Source organism: Python bivittatus, unplaced genomic scaffold (genome assembly GCF_059951505.1).
Source record: "Python bivittatus isolate LINGU-HERP-01145 unplaced genomic scaffold, Pbiv_v1 ctg000190_np1212, whole genome shotgun sequence".
Classification (NCBI taxonomy): domain Eukaryota; kingdom Metazoa; phylum Chordata; class Lepidosauria; order Squamata; family Pythonidae; genus Python; species Python bivittatus.
This window is the reverse complement of record NW_028277042.1, coordinates 14,739,189-14,758,099: the sequence shown is the minus strand read 5'-3', so window position 1 is coordinate 14,758,099 and position 18,911 is coordinate 14,739,189. Positions and strand designations below refer to the sequence as shown.

The following is an 18,911-nucleotide window of genomic DNA, read 5'->3' as shown; positions in this document are numbered from 1 at the left end:
AGCTATATAGACTTCAGCTCTCAGAATTTCCCAACCCACTTAAACATGACTAAGAATTCTGGGAGTTGAAGTCCTCTAACCTAGAGGGCACCTTGGCTCAGGAAGGCTGGCATAAATTGATGAAGGGAGAAAGATACTCATGGATGAATCCTAGTGCTAGACTTTATGAGAATCCAACAGTGTTGTCCTATTATTTTGCACTTAGCTAAATCGGGAATTAAGATTCTGCAAAGATTCCCATTTCTACCAGAAGACTTTATTTCTAGTGCTGTAATTCTAGTGTTGTAATTCTTACTGATTACAGACTCTTTTTTCCAAGCACACCTGCTATGAGAAATGAATCCAAGCTCTACTCTTCTTTTCTCCTTCATAAAACAGCCTTTAAAATCCCTTCTAGCCATCAGACAAAAGAAGAGAATGCATTGTTGCATTTATGCTGAAGCTCAGATGAATCTGACATAGTTCTGCCATCCAAACACTGAGCACTACAAAAGACTTATCTACTGTGTCATGTCGTTGTTGTTACTGTTGATAGTGCTCTCTTCTCCCCCAACCCCCACCCCACTTATCCACAGATCTTGCAGAGTCCAATGCATTTCTTTGATACCACTCCCACTGGCAGAATAATAAACCGTTTTTCTAAGGATATGGACGAAGTGGATATGAGACTACCATTTTATGCTGAGAATTTCCTGCAGCAGTTTTTTGTAGTCCTTTCCATCCTTACGATTGTTGCCATTGTCTTTCCTTACCTCCTCATCAGCGTGGCTCTCCTAGCAATTATTTTCATTCTGCTCTTCCAGTAAGTTGGATGTTCTGCATTTACAAACATTAGCTCCTCTCCCCAGTCTAGTGAAAACTCCAAAGTATTCCATCACTGTGTGTTCAATCTGCGTCATGTATAATGCGAAGACACCCCTGTTGAACCCCATCCCAATTCTAAGTTTTTCATATGGGGAAGGGAATTCATAAGCCCTGGACTGATCGATAACATCCTGGCTGACTTATTCTTTGGTTCTCTACTCACTTACCTGAAAAAAAGCCTTGTAGAATTCAGTAGATAATATATAGAGGTTCAGAATAAGGCTATCATTCAAGGTTCTCCTCTGTAATCTTATGTGGGTTGTGTGACTAAAATGCAGGGTCTTCTCCAGGTTGACATCGCAGTTGTGGATCCCAAAGGACAGTTTCCCAGCTTCCTCTTTAAATGGGGTTCTGTAATGGTATGCGGGAATGACCTTGGGACACAGGAGGAAGAGTTGCAGACTAGATAACAGTCAGACAAGCAGCAGCTGAGCGCAGAAGGAATGGGGGCATGACAAACATCTCAGAAGGAGCCCTCCCTAGTTTCTTAGGCTGTATAGGTGGGGGGGGGGGATGTACTTTCAGACTTGCAAGATTGATGTCAGCCTTGTGAGATAATCCAGACAAGAAGCATACCCAGAAGTAGTAGCTCTAACTTTATTGTAAGGTTACATTAACAGAATCTTGCAAGTCTGAAAGTACTGCTCTCCTCCTTTCCTTTTACTCTCCAGAAAATTAGAGAGGGTCCCTTCTGAAATGCTTCCCACACCCCCATTCGCGGTCTCAGGTGCCACTTGTCTGACTGTTGTGTAGTCTGCAGGTCTTCCACCTGTCTCTCAGGGTCATTCCCATACACCATTACAGGTTCAGACAGCAAGCAAGAGTGTGGCTATTTCACAAAGCGCTGAGGATTTAATAGATTGCTTGACTTTACTAAATTATTTGCAACCTACCATTCTATTTTGTCTCCATGACACATAAGGTAACTCCCATCCCCAAAGGAGAACATTGCAAGCATTAATGTACAAATGCCATTTTGCACTACTCCAGTCTCAAAGATTGATTACTGCCCCAGTCTCAATTCCAACCCACCTGAGAGGAGACCCCTCTGAACTCATATAAGATTGCTGTCAGGATGGTGACCACATTATGTTATGAGGTTCAAGGTTGCTTCCATAGTGGGGAATATAACTGTGCACAAGATACCTGCATTCCATTACAGGATTTTTCATAACACCATCCAAGACCTCAAACGAATTGAAAACCTCAGCAGATCTCTGTGGTTGTCTCTGATCACATCTTCAGTCCAAGGTCTTAGTACAATCCATGCCTATAACAAGACAGAGGACTACATAAATCGGTAAGTTTTCTGGCCCCAAATCACTTCGTTTTTTTCACTGCCCATCTCTCTGCTCTAAGTACAGCTGTTTTACTATTTTCCACCTGAGCACCGATCTTGTACCTGCCGGGAAATTGATGAAGCCACTCTGCTATTGTGCTGCATAAGTGGGAGATATCCAGGGGTTTTTCATTTGCAGAAAATGCTGAGCTGCAGGGAAGCTCTCAGATTGCCCTATGGATTCTCAGGATTGTCTCTAAGTGCAGCCATATATTACCCCCATGAGAGCACTTTATATTCTTTTCCAAGCATTAAACTATTCTTAAGATCCAGTTTCTAAAGCAACAGAATTCAGTGTTCAAGTCTTCTGCCAGTTTCTGACAGAATATGAGGCTCACTGAAAACGCATGTAACCAGTGACCCAGCATGAGGACATCCTTCCTTTTCTGAGCCAGTAGAATGGAGGGTTTTTGGTCATTTTCCCACTAAGCAACTTACAGCTTCTTCTAGTGTCATCCAACCATCACTGGGCCAAAATAACAGTAATGAGGACAGGCTTCATAGCACTTCAGTGATAGGTTGGTGATGCTAAAGATGCTTTAAGTCACTTGTGGGGCAATGGCTTTAGCCCTCTTTCCCTAAGAGAGCTGTAATGGTATATGGGAATGACCTTGGGAGACAGGAGGAAAACCTGCAGCCAGGACAATGGTCAGATGAGAGATCTCTCAGCCGAGAGGAGGGATGGGGGTGGAGAAAGCATCTCAGAAAAGACCCTCCCTAGTTTTTGGGAGATTAAAAATAAGGGAGGGGAGAGATGCGTTCAGACTTGCAAGATTCTGTTACAGTAACCTTACAATAAAGGTAGTATTAGTACTCATGGTTGGTGCTTCTTATCTGGACTACCTCAAAGGGCTGACGAGCTTACAAATACTTCATAGAAAAAATTCACACCACATACCTAATTAAGTCACTTAAATACTTATAAAATGCAGTCAACAACATACTAAGCTTGCTTAGTGTTGACCTTGGTTAGGATTTTGTGGCTTAATGTATTTGGTTAAATAGGTGATTTGATCCATCATGTAACCAGAAAATGTGTTAATTTAGCAACTAAGTTAAGCATGTTATGCAAGCCCAACTGTTGAGTCTAGAGTCTGATGTGGAGAAGTGTTCTGGAATCTCACCACCATGGGGTTCTTGAGATAGCACTGAAGACCCCATATCATGAGAGTAGAAAAATATGCTCATATTAAAAGAAGAGGAAAAAAGGGAGGAAAAAAAAAACCTTTCCCACCCACCCCAAGGATGCAGACCCTACCGTCTTCCCCCCCACTTTTTTTTTTACTGAATACTGTCTCATTTAACCAAAGCTAAAGGTGGAGTACTGTGAAAGACTTTCCCATCCAAGCTGCAGTCTCCACCATGGATTGCATGAATGTTCATGGCCTTACATGAACTTTCTGATGCAGTTCTAGTTTTTCAAGCAGAGATCTTGGCAGGATTCCCCTTGCCATCAAGCTGGCCCTAGTTCTCATCACTGCCTAGAGAAAGCAGAGAATACCTACGGAAGGAGGAAGTTCTTGTTTCTAACATTGCTGTTCAACTATTGGGTCTCTCTATCAGGGAGAAAGGAAAAGGGGTGATAGCTAGAAGGGAGATAAATCTGTGACATACCCTCAGTTTGTGCATGGGCCTCAATAGAGGTTCATTAACCATGACCTTGACGTGATCTAGGCTAGTTTCACATGATCCTTCCAAAAATATCACATCCAGTTTTATCCAGTCTGGCAATAGATCAACTGTGAAAGGGACCTCTTCCAGTCCAGGACTTGTGTAGCACTTTTGCACTTCCATGGCACTGTCAGACTTGCATCTTTGCTCAGCTGCCATCTCAAAGAAATTCCTGAAAGGCAGCACTGCAGCCTTTCCTCTGGAACTATGGGGTGGATGGCTTCTCATTAGGGGGAACAATCGCATAATCCCACCTCCTCAGGTTTCCCCCTCTTCTGTGGAGCCAAGGCACTTGGTGCTGTGCTTTCATTTCCCTAGGAAACCCTCCCTAGGAGGATACCTTTCCTGTTCCCGCAAACGATCACTCCTCCTCCTCCTCCTCGTCCCCCCCTCCTCCTCCTCCACCATAATGAAAAGAAGTCTCCTTCCCGTTCCTCCTCCTCCTCCTCGTCATCCTCCTCCATAATGAAGTCTCCTTCTCCTCCTTCATTATGAGAAAAATCTTCTCCTTCATTATGAAAAAAAATCTCCTTCTCCTTTTCCTTCTCCTTCTCCTTCTCCTCCTCCTGACTGCTAATTTGTGCACTTCTGCACTAGCTTGCTGGAGAGAATACTGTCAACTCCTAAGGTTCCTCACAAGGAGGCAGTGAAGATACTTAATGGGGCTGTCTAATTCTGGGAGGTTGTGGAGTGAAAATAGTAATTGTGTGGACATGTCTTCAGGTCCCAGATGTGCTGTACAGAGGCCCCAACACTCAACCAGAGAATTCTTTCAGCATCATACTGGTTGAATATATCATTGGTTTCTGTAGGACTACTCTCCAGACATAATATTGAGGACTGACTTTTAATGCCAAATTGCACCAGGAATGTGCAACATTTAGGTTCTCTTCTTTTGAATTACTAAGTGCAAAAACAATCAAAGGTCCTATACTTTTTTTTTTAGTGACAGTTTGGAAGTGAAAAAAACCCCACACACATCAAAAATAGCCTCTCTATACAGCTAGGCCTACTACTAAGTGTACTTTTACACCTTGCAATGAAGCAGTAGAATGAACATTTGTCAGCTTCTTCTGACCTTTCTTTTTCTGTCCCCCTCACCCCTGCCAGCTTGTGATAATTTTCACTGCAACCAGTACATAGACATTTATCTATGAATTCCATTTCATCACAATTTGAATAGGTTCTTTGCTTCCTAGATTTTGCACAATGCCCTCAAATTATGTTCTTCGCCTTCCAGATTTTTTTTCAGGGACTTCAAAAGAAAATTGAACAATAACCATGTTAAAAAACATAGAATTTATTTAGGCCTTGAGCAGGTTTAAACTGCTTATTCTGATGCATTTAGTAATGTTATTTGGTATCATTTCCAAAGCAGCCCGAGATAACTATTGAACAACTCATCCTTGCTTTCATTTCAGTTTTAAGATGCTGAATGATGAAAACTCAAACCATTTCATTTTGTTTAACTACGCATTACGATGGTTTGCATTGAGGACAGATATTCTCACGAGCATCATGACGTTGATCGTAGCCTTGTTTGTGGTCCTCAGTCATTCTTCTATCAGTGCTGCAGAAAAAGGCTTGGCTTTATCTTACTCTCTTCAGGTAAAAACTTGGTAGTCAGGATCTTCAATTAACTCACCCTTCATTTTCAGAGTGTGAACTGAATCTTTATTGTCCTGACATTAATGGTGTAAAAAGAATGGTTTTGCAACATGTGAATGGATATCTCTCTCATCTTCCAAAAGATACAGGATAATGAGAATATACATACACACATACATACAGATTGCTTTGTAACTAATTCTGAAGTGTCTGAAAGAAGTCTGCAGAAAGGTCAGGATCTGTCTACAGATTGCTGGAAGATTTGCAGTAGATCATCATCATCTACTTGCTTAATAATTACAACACAATACTTTAAGCCCTTCCATGAATAATGGGTTTGAAATGATAAAAGCTTCAGGGGAAGAAAATGGCAATGCGTTTTTGTATTGAGTTCAGTCTGAAACTCAAATTCCTAGATGTAGAATGTTTCCATTCTAAGCTCATGTTGTTTTTCAAATGCATATTGCATCCCCAAAGTGGATTCTTAAAAACATGGAGCAAAGACTTGTGGTGCAGTTTTTTCCATATGGTGGATCTCAGGATACCAATTAAAAATAACACACACACACACACACAAAATAAAGTAAACCTTGCAAGTCTGACATCTGCCCACCCCTATGGTAGAACACTTTCCCACCTATCACTTTGTTATACTCCCATGAGTTTTGGAATCATTAATGTGCTATTTGGGGGAGACTGCAATACCCTTTGATATCATGGCTTCATTCTATCCTACCTGAGAGTAGGGCCAATCCTGTCACAGGCAGCAAATGAATGACACTTAAAAATGTCTAAGCAAAAGGGACTAAGGACTAAGCAAAAGATCTGCCATAGGTGAGCTTCTGTTTCTTTTAAGGCATTTTGTTTGCATAAAACCACCTTTAAGGACTTTAAAGCTCTCGTGCAATTTTAATCATAATTTTAATACATGCAGATGCGCACATATCTCTAACTGTTCCTCACTCTGACCCAGAAGTTCTATTCCTACTTCTTAAGCAGGTATACAGCAAAAGGAGTACAAAAGCCCATCAATTATTTGCATAGGATTGTCCAAAAATCCAGGTGATGCCTATAAATGCATAGAAGGAAAGTGCATGGGTGGGGCGGATAGAGATCTCGCTCAAAATGCTGCATTTCCCCCTTAAGAGCAAGGTAGGTTTTTTGAGTGGGGAGTTAGAACTGTCAGGATAAATGATCAAGATAAATAAGAGTAAGAGGGGCTTACTCTTGAGCAAACACACATAGAGTTAAATATGTATTAAATATTTCATGCATGGAAACATGCATAGAATTGTACCAATTAAATATTTCATTCTCATTAAAATAACTTGGATCAGATCCCTGACTCCATGAGCAAACTGGGCAAAATACCACCAATGATTGTGAAGACCCTCAAGGAAAGATCTCGTAACATTTTCCAGTGCAAACCACAACTTGTTTCAAACTGCGCCTTTTTGTCTCCATCCTTGTGGTGACTTTTATCTTCTTTTTTTCCTAAGTCGTGTATATTTTTTTTTTTGTGCAAGTACTTGTGGAAGTAGACAGCATACACACAAACACACATACACACACAATGAGCTTGCACCAATTGCCTTAGTGATGGTTTTTGAAGTCCCAGGTTGACTTCCCTACAGAGCTGGGGGTGGAAAGTTGCCAGAGGCAGCAAGAGCAAAGAAGAAAGAGGAGTAAAATATTGGAATGGAAATATTTAAATACTGAATATAAAGAAAAGGGAGAAAGAACATGTTCCTTTGACCAATAATGGTCAAGAGGTTATCTGCCGTTCCATTGAATTTCCAAAAAGAGAATTCCAAATCACATTCATATGAATTTCAGAAGATGAGAAGATCCATGCTGGATCAGACCTACATTTATCTAGTATTCTGGTTTCATAATGGCTATCGGGATTCCTCAAGCAAAGCATGAGTGCAACAACACCCTGGCTACTGTTCCCCCTCAATTGGAGTCAAGAGAGTGCCAACTTCTGAAATTGGATATTTGGGCGGCCTTATCCTTTACGAATATGTCTAATCTCCTTTTAAAGTCATTCCTGCTTTATTTACTGAGGCCACATACGTATGCGGCCAACTCATGCAACTCTAGTTACTTGTACATATTGCCTACGTAATTGTCCTGGAACTGATTGGATTTCTCATACTAAGCCTTTCAAAAGACCTATCCGTACACTGCAGTAAAGTTTTCTCTGTTCCCCCTTCTCTCATTGTTTTCTCTAGCTAACTGGACTTCTTCAAGTGTGTGTGAGAACATGCATGGAAACACAAGCCAGATTTACTTCTGTTGAGCAGATAACAGAATACATTTTGGTAAGAAAGGTTCCCCATCAGAGGAGTGTTGAGATTTTCATATTTTTCTTATGCACCAACAAAGGCCCAACACAAAAAATATTTGCAGAAATCCAGAACATGAAGCCATAAATCAATAGAAGTTAGTTCTCATCGTTGAAATGCTGGTGTACGTAGATACAGTATTTGGATGGCATTTATTAGTTTATACATTTAATTTTCCATTTCTTCTTATAATTGAAAATGACTCAAATGTCAATAATCCAGTTCTATAATTACCCAAATATGTAACATTAGTTTTGAGTAATAGGTGAAAGAGATCTGGGTTTTTTGGGGGGGGTCTTATTCTTTCTTTTTCATACATTTATCCCCCAAAACATTATTTTTATCTTCAGTGAAAATTGAATAAGAGAAAGCGTCTCAGACTTGACCCTCCCTAGTAATCCTGAAGGTAAAGGGAAGGAGCGGGAGGCACATTCAGACTTGCAAGATTCTGTTACTGTAACCTTATAATAAAAGTAGTATTAGCAGTCATAACTTTGGTTCAGGTCCACCTCAAAGGGCTGAAAGATACGGATTCCTACCATTTCTTCTTTGTTTCTTTCAGAAATGCGCTACTGAGGGATCAGAGAGCACTCCGGTGGTTACCCCTCCCCCAAATTGGCCCGATAAGGGTGAAATCACTTTTAAGAACTATCAGATGAAATACCGAGAAAATAGTCCCATTGTGCTCAGTGACATCAACATCCACATTCATGGCAAAGAAAAAATTGGGATCATTGGCCGGACCGGCTCAGGTACAATCAATTTTGTCAGTTGGTTTCTACATTGTGCAAATAATGAAATGCCTCTTTATGATTTAGCCAAGCATGGCAGTAAATGGGGAGGCATCGTAAAGACTAGGGAAGTGCACACATAATTTTTTTATCTGGTCAGTGGAGGCCATATATTGTACTGAACAACATAGAACAGATTTCTCCTCAATACAATCCTTACTTTTACCAAGGGAAGGTGTGACATCCTTTGGTTTTGTAATGGCATATGGAAATGATCTTGGGAGACAAGAAGAGCCGTAAACTAGGCAATGATCAGACAAGAGGCAGGTGAGTCCTCAGAAGGAATGGGGGCATGGCAAATGTCTTAGAAGGGACCCTCCCTAGTTTCTTGGACTGTATAGGTGAGGGGGGGAGATATACTTTCAGACTTGCCAGATTCTGTTAATATAACCTTACAATAAAGATAAAGCTAATACTCCTGAGTGTGCTTCTTGTTTGGACTACCTTGCAACGCTGACATCAGTCTTGCAAGTCTGAAAGTACATCTCTCCCCCCTCATCTTTACAGGCCAATAAACTAGGGACGCTCCCTCCTGAGACATTTGCCATGTCCACATTCCTTCTGCAGTCCCATCTGCTTATCTGACCGGTGTTTCCTCCTATCTCCCAAGGTCATTCCTGCATACCTTTACAGGTTTAGTATGAGGGGGAAAATGGGTGATCTCAGGCTGGGTTCACACAACAAAGCAACCCACTTTTTATTGAATCAACATAGCTGGATAAGTTTACCCAACACACTGAACCATAAATTGGGTTCGTGCACCATTCAGCCACAAACTAGCTAACTGCATTTTAACTTAGCATGATGTGTGAATGTCACCTCAGACAACAGTTGTGATGGAACTAAACTTGGTCCTCCTTCTCTGATTTTGATAGATCAAACATCTGTGATGAGGGATATCTTTTCCATCCAACCTTTCCATCATGTCCCAGATTACAGGCCACTGGTATCATCCCACAGAATTTCACGGGAACACTGAGAAGCAAACTTTTTATAACAATAGCTTTCCAACACCAGAGGTCCACCCTATGTATGATGCAGAGTCACAATTGTAAATATGGGATGGGAACGAACATTTCCCTCAGACTACACATTCGATTTAGCAAAAGCACAATTTGCATGGGGAACATGATTATAATGTTTAGGGGATCATACTTATGCGCTCCCTTACTAAGAACATTCCTTCCTTCCAGACCATGAAAGTAATGACTGGGAGGCTTACACAACTGTGAATGCAGTTAGAAGCCACTAAGAGTAATGCATGTGAAATCTATGGTACAAATACCATCAGAAGCCCACATGTTCATCTGAGAAACAAAGTGTTGGAAATAGCTTCCTATAATACTGTGGTGCTGAGCTGTTTGCATCAACCAACCATTTCCTATACCACAGTTATTAATCTATACATATTTTAGAATATTTCCTTCCAAGGTAGTTTGATTAATTCAAAAGCACTGAAATAATCATAGTTTTCTATATGTGGAATATTGTATAATGATATACAAGCTTCCCCTACTTTACCCGAGGCTCATATCATATTCCCTCAGATTATATCAAAGTATTCCCTCCCAAACAAAAACGAAACAAAAGAAGGAACTTCTGAAGGGATCTATCAGATTCAGTTTGAATCCATTTTGCTTCTAACTGTGGAATAATAGTATTTGGTGCCAGTTCCACTTCTACAAGCCTCCAACCAAATTTCTCCTTGTTGTTCAAGTTTATAATTCTCTTTTTTGCTCCCAAATCTTCCAACCATTTAATAGATGTTCTTGCTGTAGTTTTTTTTTAGTGGAAACTAAGGAGGGAAGAGAGGTTGTGTCAACTCATTCTGGCATATGTAGAAGTAGAAAAATCTATTCTCCACTCCAACAAATATTCCTGGTGACAGATGAAAAATGCTCTCTTATTACGTTGGAGAAGAAATTGGGTTTCATCAAGGTCACCTTGCATTATAGAGATGTGCAAAGTTTTCCATCATGGAATAATCCAACCTTGAAGTAGACTGTTCTTAACTCAAAACGGGTGCATTCTGAGGTTGGACACAGTCTGTTTCAAGATCAGGATGTTCTCTAATAGAATATTTTGCCACATCCAATTTACTCTTTCCAATCCTAGAAACACAAACAGGGTATCCCAAAAGTCTTAGTGCCATTTTAAGCCTTTAAAGCTTAACACTGCAGTAAAACTTTAAGCTTTTAAAGCTTAAACCTGCACTAAGACTTTTGGGACTCCCTGTATTTTGTGGTACAGAATCTAAAAAGTAGACTCCTCTTTAGAGAAGGAGTCTTGCCCTAAATTTCAAGAAAATCTTTCTTGGCCCTTGGATGTTGTCCAGCAGATTTTTAAAATGATTGAAAAACTCATTTAAAAATTACCCATGTTGGCATTCTTTGAATCTTGCAGGAAAGTCATCTTTAGGGACTGCTCTGTTTCGACTTGTGGAGCCAACAGCTGGCACTGTCATCATCGATAGCATTGACATCTGCAGTATTCGCTTGGAATCTTTACGGACGAAGCTGTCGGTCATTCCCCAAGATCCTGTTCTGTTTGTAGGTACAGTAAGGTAGCTGTTGCAATTATCAATTAACCTTTCCTGCTAAAGTGAAACCAGGCCACTAATACTAGTTTCAAGGCCCTCTTTTAAAATGGAATCTAAAGTATTGTTGAGGGCAGCAATATTTCATGACTTGGACCCTGTGTTAGAATCTGGTGTGGCCAGAGAGACAGCCTATGAACGAGGGCTCTGTGTGATTCGGTACACTTTCTTGAAGACAATGCAATTCTTTGCACCAAAGTACTCCTCAGTTTACTCGCTGCTATTTCATCCCTTATCTTTAAGATCCAAACTCTCTTATTATTTTTATTATAAGTGCATTTATATCCTCTCTGTGTACTTGGGATAAAAGAGTTTGTCCCCAAATCACTCAATCTCAGCCCTTTCAAGTAGGCAAGCAGAACAGCAAGGGGTTCAGGAATACTTTTCATTGTGGTAGGGTATAATAATCGACTCTTCAAAGCCTGTTAGAGTTTCTCTCTAATACATCTTATACCAAACAAACACAAGGCAGAGTTATTTTGGATTCTTTTTTTCTCCTGCTTTGTTATTTTCTAGGATTGAGGAATCTTTTTTGAACCTCCTGCTCCCTTAATACTCCATTCATCTCTTCCCCATTTGCATTCCATCACACCCACATAGTTCCCTGGTCAAATGGAAACTAGATCCTGGGTTCAATTAGTGCTAGTCTAACACCTTATGGCGATGCTATCCAGCATTGTAAATTATAATGACCCAGTTGATTAAATTGGGAAATGGCCAATCCTTCTAATAGTTTTCTTCCCATGGGCTTGTTGGTCTTCCTGCATATTTGCTGGGAAGGTTATGAAAATTCACCCTACTCAGTTCTCTATTATATTGTATGCAAACACAACAAATAGATTCACCATCACATTAAGCCATAATATGGCTTATTCAACTTAATGTTGTGTGAACTCAGATCACGTGGCTCATTCAACAAATTAGTGTGAACTAATTGTCACTGGATCAACTTATGCTAAACCATGGTTCTTGACTGCTTTGTGCACGAAAGGCAATTTCAACTCAAACAACCCATATTGGGCCATAAAATTATTTTGATTATCCTGGAAGGGAGCATGGTTGCAAGCATTCACTCTTAGCAATAACAAAGGATTGGAAAGGAGGTGGTTTGAAGTTCCCCATGCAACTTTTTTGGAGGTCAAGTGCCACATTGGCACTTTTGACTCCTGTCAAGGACCAGTCTCTCTGAAGTACGTTCGGCGTTAGTGAAAAAAAGACAAGGCAAGGCAATAGCATTTCTTCATTTACCAAGTAGTATCATTCCCGAGCGGTAAAAGCCAGCATTCTTCCAACCTCAACCATCCAAAGATTCTACTTCTGGAAGCTGCCTAGTAGAGTATGATTTCACACATATATATATATATATATATATATATATATATATATATTCAGTTTGATTTGCAAAATAATCATGAGCGCTATGACAGTCTGCTAATAATGTTAGAGTGATGTTTTCTTTACAGTAAACAATATACTTCTTTGATGCCAATTTCTACCTTGCAGGTACAACCTAGATCCTTTTCATGACCACACTGATGATCAAATTTGGCGAGTTCTGAACCAAACTTTTATGACAGGCAAGGTATGTTATTTATGCTTTTTACACTGCATATTATTATTTACTAGTTTTTTAAAAAAGACAACACGTGGAATGAATGAATGAATGAATGAATGTGTGTGTGTGTGTATGTGTGTGTATGTATATGTGTGTGTGTGTGTGTGTGTGTGTGTGTGTGTGTGTGTATATATATATTTTCAAACAAGTTACCTATTGTTGGATCCTTTAACACCAGAGGGCAGATTTTATGACCACTAGAGTTTTTCACCTCCCAGAGAAATGAATCAAGTTTATCTAATTGTTCTATATCATGTTACCATTCTATGGAGATTTTTTGTTGAACAGAGAAACTGCCCACCATCCCTAGATGTTGCATTCCAAAATGTTACATGGACCATTTCTTTCTCTTCCTCTCTCTGCTGTTCCTTTCTGTTGTTTGCTTGCTTTCTCCCTTGCCTATCACCAAACATTTAAGTCACTTATTGCACGCTCCATTTACATCTGCATTACTTTACCCAACAGAAAAGCACCAGTATAATTGTTAAAATTCGCTATTCACATTCACTATTGTGAGCATCAAACACAATGTTTCAGTTCAGTGGCATTTTCCTTGCTTTAGGTTTCCAAACTACCAGGAAAGCTGGAGGCAGAAGTTGTCGAAAATGGGGAAAATTTCTCAGTGGGGGAAAGACAGCTACTCTGTATGGCAAGAGCACTCCTTCGAAATTCAAAAGTGAGTTCTATAGGGATTTGACATTATTCAGGCTGGTCTTGAATACGTAAGAGTCCCTTGAAGTCAAAACATCAATCAGTCTGTATTTCTAGTTTTACAGTTACAGTGAAGGGGCATTAAAACACTGTATTCCTTACTACTATTTAAAGGCAAGTTAGATTGTATCCTTGATGTCTATATAGATTATGCACAAAATGAGGCTCTAAGCAGGGGTAGGAATGACCCTGGGGACCAGCAAAGGTTCATTTTGCGGATTTGACTCTCCAACTCAGTTCAAAGTGCCAGTTTGGATTGTTGATTCAGATCAGATTAGTTACATCCAATCTAGACTGGATCACAAATATTCTGGAGCAGGTAATCCTTGGATTGAAGAAGGGGTATCTACGAGGGCAGCAGGGCAAGGAAGGGCAAATCTCATGTACTTCAGGAGACCATCATGAAAATGTAATGTTGTGAATTAGATAATTTGTGCAATGATGTCATGACACCTGGGAGGACATTGGAGCTTGTGATGGACACCTGTGGGCCTGATCCAGCACAAGGTTCTTCTTCTCTTTCTAGTCAATTGTGAAAGTGCAAGAAGCTTCCGAGCACCTAGCCCTATAAAAGCTCTCTTCAATAACTTTCTGGGCTCTCATTCCAACTTTACTCTAAATTCTTCTTCAACTATAAGGGCCCTGACTCTGTCTTTTACTTCTCGGCTTTATTTAAGCAGTTGTTTGCCTATTTAAGGACTCATTTGAATATTTAAGCACTCATTTTCAGCTATTTGTATCACCTTGCTCATATGATAGATTGTTTAAATTATACTGCCATTCAAACACTATGGTAATTTTTTTTTAATCCGGTCATGTACAACATGCCTGCCGTTATTCTAACCAATTCTGTTTTATCCAAGAGGCAAGATTCTGCTCCCTTTCCAGCCACTGCTGTCCCTCGGGCTGCTATTCTTAATTAAAAAGGAAGATGGTGCTATTGTTCAGATGACCAGCAGGCTCTCTCTTCTTGCAAAATGTCAACTCTACCTGATCTTGTTAATAAGGAATCCAAATATTTGTTTGTTTAAATAGACTCTAGGGGATAACTGGTTTGCTCTGGACTTCTGCTTGCCATCACTGCTTTTTGTACCAAAAATACTCATACTGACCTTTTGCTGCCTACCTCCCTGAGAAGCCATGGGTTCTCTAAAATCTATAAAACATAATCCAGTGCAAACACGCAAATATATATTAATACTCAAATCTTCATGAATGGTCTTACAGCTGCCTGACTGGTAGAATGTCCATATATAATATTTAAACCACTGGAAGTCTCAGAGGGTTAATGGGCACATTCTACAAATGGTGAGAGGTCTCTGCAAGCACAGTGGACTGCTCCATGTCTTGTTCTTCACTTGGGGGCCTACACATGATCATAGACAGACACCCCAGGCCAAGTTACTCCAGGAAGCATGAGACTCCAAGAACTTCTCCTCTTTACTAAGCAAAGTTGGGAATGTTTGATCATTACATTTGCAGCCTTGATTCATAAGAGCCAATTTGGTGTAGTGGTTAAGGCATCAGGCTAGAAACCGGGAGGCCGTGAGTTCTAGTCCCACCTTAGGCATGAAAGCTCTCAGCCCAAGGAAAAAGGCAAGGGCAAACCAAACCTTGCCAAGAAAACTACAGGGACCAGTCCAGACAATCACCAGGAGTCGAAAACTGGCTCAAAGACAAAAACATGTTGCCTCAACTATCATGCAAAACTGTCAATGCAGCATGCTAAGTCCAAACCAAGCCAACCAAACTATACCATGGCTCAGTGTATTGCGTGAACCCAGCATCAGACCATCTTTGCACAACAGCACTCCAGCTGCGAATTGCCTTGGCTATTTTGTGCACATTCATTTATTTTCCTTACTTGTACTCTGTAAGGAGGAAAAGAAGACCTTTGCCTAAACTGTTGGAATTCTCTCTACAGATTATACTTCTTGATGAAGCCACAGCTTCTATTGATTCTGAGACAGATATGCGGATCCAGAGGACCATCCAAGAAGCATTCATAGACTGCACGGTCTTGACAATAGCACATCGCCTAAACACCATTGAAGGGTGTGACCGTGTTTTGGTGATAGATAAAGGCAAGGTATTGAACCAGAAAAAATCTACAGAAGACTTAGTTCATCAAGTAACTGACTTATTGAACAATGTGACTATTTTCAGAAATGAATTCTTTCGTGTTCTTTTTAAATAATTAGAATTCATTCCACTGAAAAGGGGTTTTTTGTTCCTATGTAAACAATGTAGGAGAAACTGTTAAATACATTTTATTCATAACCAACAGCCAAGTAGGCACCCAAGGAATATTAAGGGGAAAATACAAAAATGAACTAAAATAACTTTAAGGTGAACTAAAGAGATGGAATTCTATGGCAAATAGCCCATGTTCCCAATCGCTATTTTAGAAAGGTGTCCTGCAATGTAGGGGCACCAAGGGCAGACCAAATCCACAATAAAGGCACAGAACAAGTGAAATATTTTCTCTTATTAGCACTTCTGGATTCTTCCCCCTCCCATCCCTATTCTCCTTCCCCCAGGCAACCTTTAGGTGGTAGGAAATTCATGCAGGAAACCCACTGTATTCTTGCTTCATACTTGACATTTGCTAATGTATCTGACATTTGTTATATCTCGTTCCTGATGATTTCCAGGTAGTCACATTTGGCAAACCAGAGGAGATTGTTCAAATTCCAAGTCTTCATTTGCATCTCTCTTAGCCATGACAAGGAAACTCACATCATAAGAGGACGAGAACATCATCTTCAGTGCTTTCTAGGTGGACTTTGGACAATTAAGGCATTGCAGGGAGAGGGAGGGGAAAATGGAGAATTAATATCTAACTCACCCAGCCTATCCACAAATATTGTAACCTTTCACCGCTGATCACATCCTGAAGCTGGCGTGAGGCAGGCAATTAAAATAGAGAACTTGATGAGGAAAATGGAAAGGGCCACAATGATCTGATTACGAGAGACTGCTTTCATATTGCATGCAGTGTTTCAAAAATTAAAGTAGCTACCATAATATGTGCAAAGAAAAATGTTCGCACGGCGCACTTGATCTGCAGACTTGCAGTGGGATGCCTTGTGTAATTACTCGACAACGAAACAGAGGAAAGATGAAAACCTGAACACTGAAATGGCTGCAGTTCATTAGACTTGAATATATTCCAGTAAAACCAATAACGCATGTTGTTGGGTCCAACTAAAGTCTCATTGACTTTAGTGGAATTTAATCACAATTAGCACTTTCCGAGCAGGGCCACCATGCAAAATGTGTCTGGCTTCTTTAATGAACCATTCATATCTTTGGTAGCAATCTTGTACAGAGTTAGACTTCCTGATTCGCTGACTTCATTGAGATTTAGATTTCAACAGTTTAACTGAATTGGAGGGAGCAGTTTTTATCTTTAGCCTTTGGTGCCTCCAGTAATAATAAAAGGGGACAGTACAGTCCAAACAGGCATTTTAAAACTCCCGTGCCTTAGAACCAGAGTGAATCTCATTATATGAGTGGTTATCAATATAAGTGTATGTGTAAATGTCTCACTGCAATCCATGAATCGTAGAACAGCGTATCCATGACTGGATTGAGCCCAATAATTCTGTGCGCACCTTAAGATCTATTACTCTGTGCAAGGAAGAGGAGGAGAACAGGAAAGGGGAAGATACAAACTTCAGTGGAGAAAACACAGCAAACTATTTTTGTCTCTCGTGGTTCATTGTTAAAGTTCCTTATAAAAGCTGCTTCACCTGTTTTGCTTGCTTGCTTTGCAATTTTGTTCATTTCCGTGCCTTAGCTCTCAGTATCAGAACTGATGGAAATATCCACCTTTTTAGCTTTCATCTTTCCAGGCGGAGCATGCCCAGTTCTGCAAAAGATGCCACTGTCATCTGTCTAGGATGTAGAATTTAAATCAGGATGGGGGAGGGGTGGACAGAAGACCGGGTGGCTATGCAGATTCCTCTTCTCCCCCCTCCTCGATCCCAATTTAAATCCTACATCAGTCCAGCCGCTCCATCGCGTCTGATGAAGGCTGCTCTAACTCATGAAAACGTATGCTTTTTAATAAAACGTGTTCGTCTGAAAAGGTGTGACCAGCTTCCTTCTGATTTGGGGTCCGCAGAATGTTTCATTGTATTTTCAATTCCAAAATTAGAAAAAGGCTGGCTTAAGGAAAGGATCCTCTTTCATATACAACTTCGATCATTAGCTCAGCTTTTAGAGGCTGCTTATTTACCTGGCAAATCCAACCCAGGTCACACTGATTTATCTTACAGCTATGTGTACGGAATAACAAACAGCCCTGTTGGGAAGGATAAATATAGCCATTTAATTAATATTTGCTGGTTCCCATGGTTTTACCGCTCCCAGATTGCTAACTCACTGCCATTTTATTTATGTACAAATAATATTTCTACATTAATACTTGGCTTTGAACTTCTCAGAGTACTGTATATTACTACTATTAAGCAACTCCTTTTGTTTCTTCCCAGCATTAAGAGTAACAAAAAGTACAAGGGCTGCTTTTGAACAACTACAGGCAGCACTGTAGTGAGAATGTAAAATGCTCCTAATGGGTGCTGAACTGGAACATCCTATGCCTAAAGGTAGCTACAATTACATGGCGTCTCTTCAGATGTTGCAGGATCAGGTGCAGAAGGGAACAAATGAAATCCTCCTTCTGCTAAATGGCTACCAACTGGCATGACTCATCTGTAGTGCAGGAATGATCAAAACAGAGCATTATATGTTTCCTGCTGGAGAACTGATCTACAGAGGGTAGCCTGCTGAAAGAAACTATCTACTATATAAAGAATGCTAACTCACTGCCGAAGGTATTGAAGTATTGATCATTTTGATCTGCCCAGGTTGTTGCAGTGTGGAGTGTTCAGGACCATGCCTCTGCTCAGGACGCTCCATTCCTTACAACGCCATTGGCCCTTCTGAGCATTTCCCCTCTCCTTCAGTCATCAGCCACCATTTCATGGTCACTGAGTATGCTCAGGAAGGCATGGCCAGCCCTACTGTTAGGTAGAATGGAACAGCTGCTTTAGGTAGCAGATGCTAATGGACAGTGAATGACAATTTCCTAAGTGGTCTGTTCTTCCCTCCTGAAGGACAGAGAGTGCAAACCACATGGCCTGTCCAGCGTTTCCTTAAAATAGTCTCTTACTCTTAGATGCAATATAGGATCCTATAGCATTGACAGTGGCGGGGTAAGATTCAACTGTCACCACCACCAGCTCCTATACCTGGAATGGAGCTGAACTCTTCTCCTTTAGGATAACGTCTCCTTTGAATTCACCTTGAATCCTAATGGGTACAGGGATATGTCTGTGCAGCTCTTTTAGCAACATTACAG

The 18,911-nt window shown here is 40.5% G+C and overlaps 1 protein-coding gene across 1 annotated transcript; it reads left to right on the top strand.

The window, feature by feature from the left end:
- Positions 1 to 378: 378 nt before the first annotated feature.
- Positions 379 to 17,592, top strand: LOC148216492 (ATP-binding cassette sub-family C member 12-like). The gene is given in 11 exon segments (XM_088136107.1): positions 379 to 802; positions 2,027 to 2,164; positions 5,296 to 5,482; positions 7,717 to 7,806; positions 8,393 to 8,582; positions 11,025 to 11,184; positions 12,721 to 12,799; positions 13,395 to 13,508; positions 15,468 to 15,632; positions 16,198 to 16,228; positions 16,231 to 17,592. Coding segments are annotated over 11 exon segments (1,425 nt in total). The 5' UTR covers positions 379 to 590; the 3' UTR covers positions 16,290 to 17,592.
- Positions 17,593 to 18,911: the final 1,319 nt, after the last annotated feature.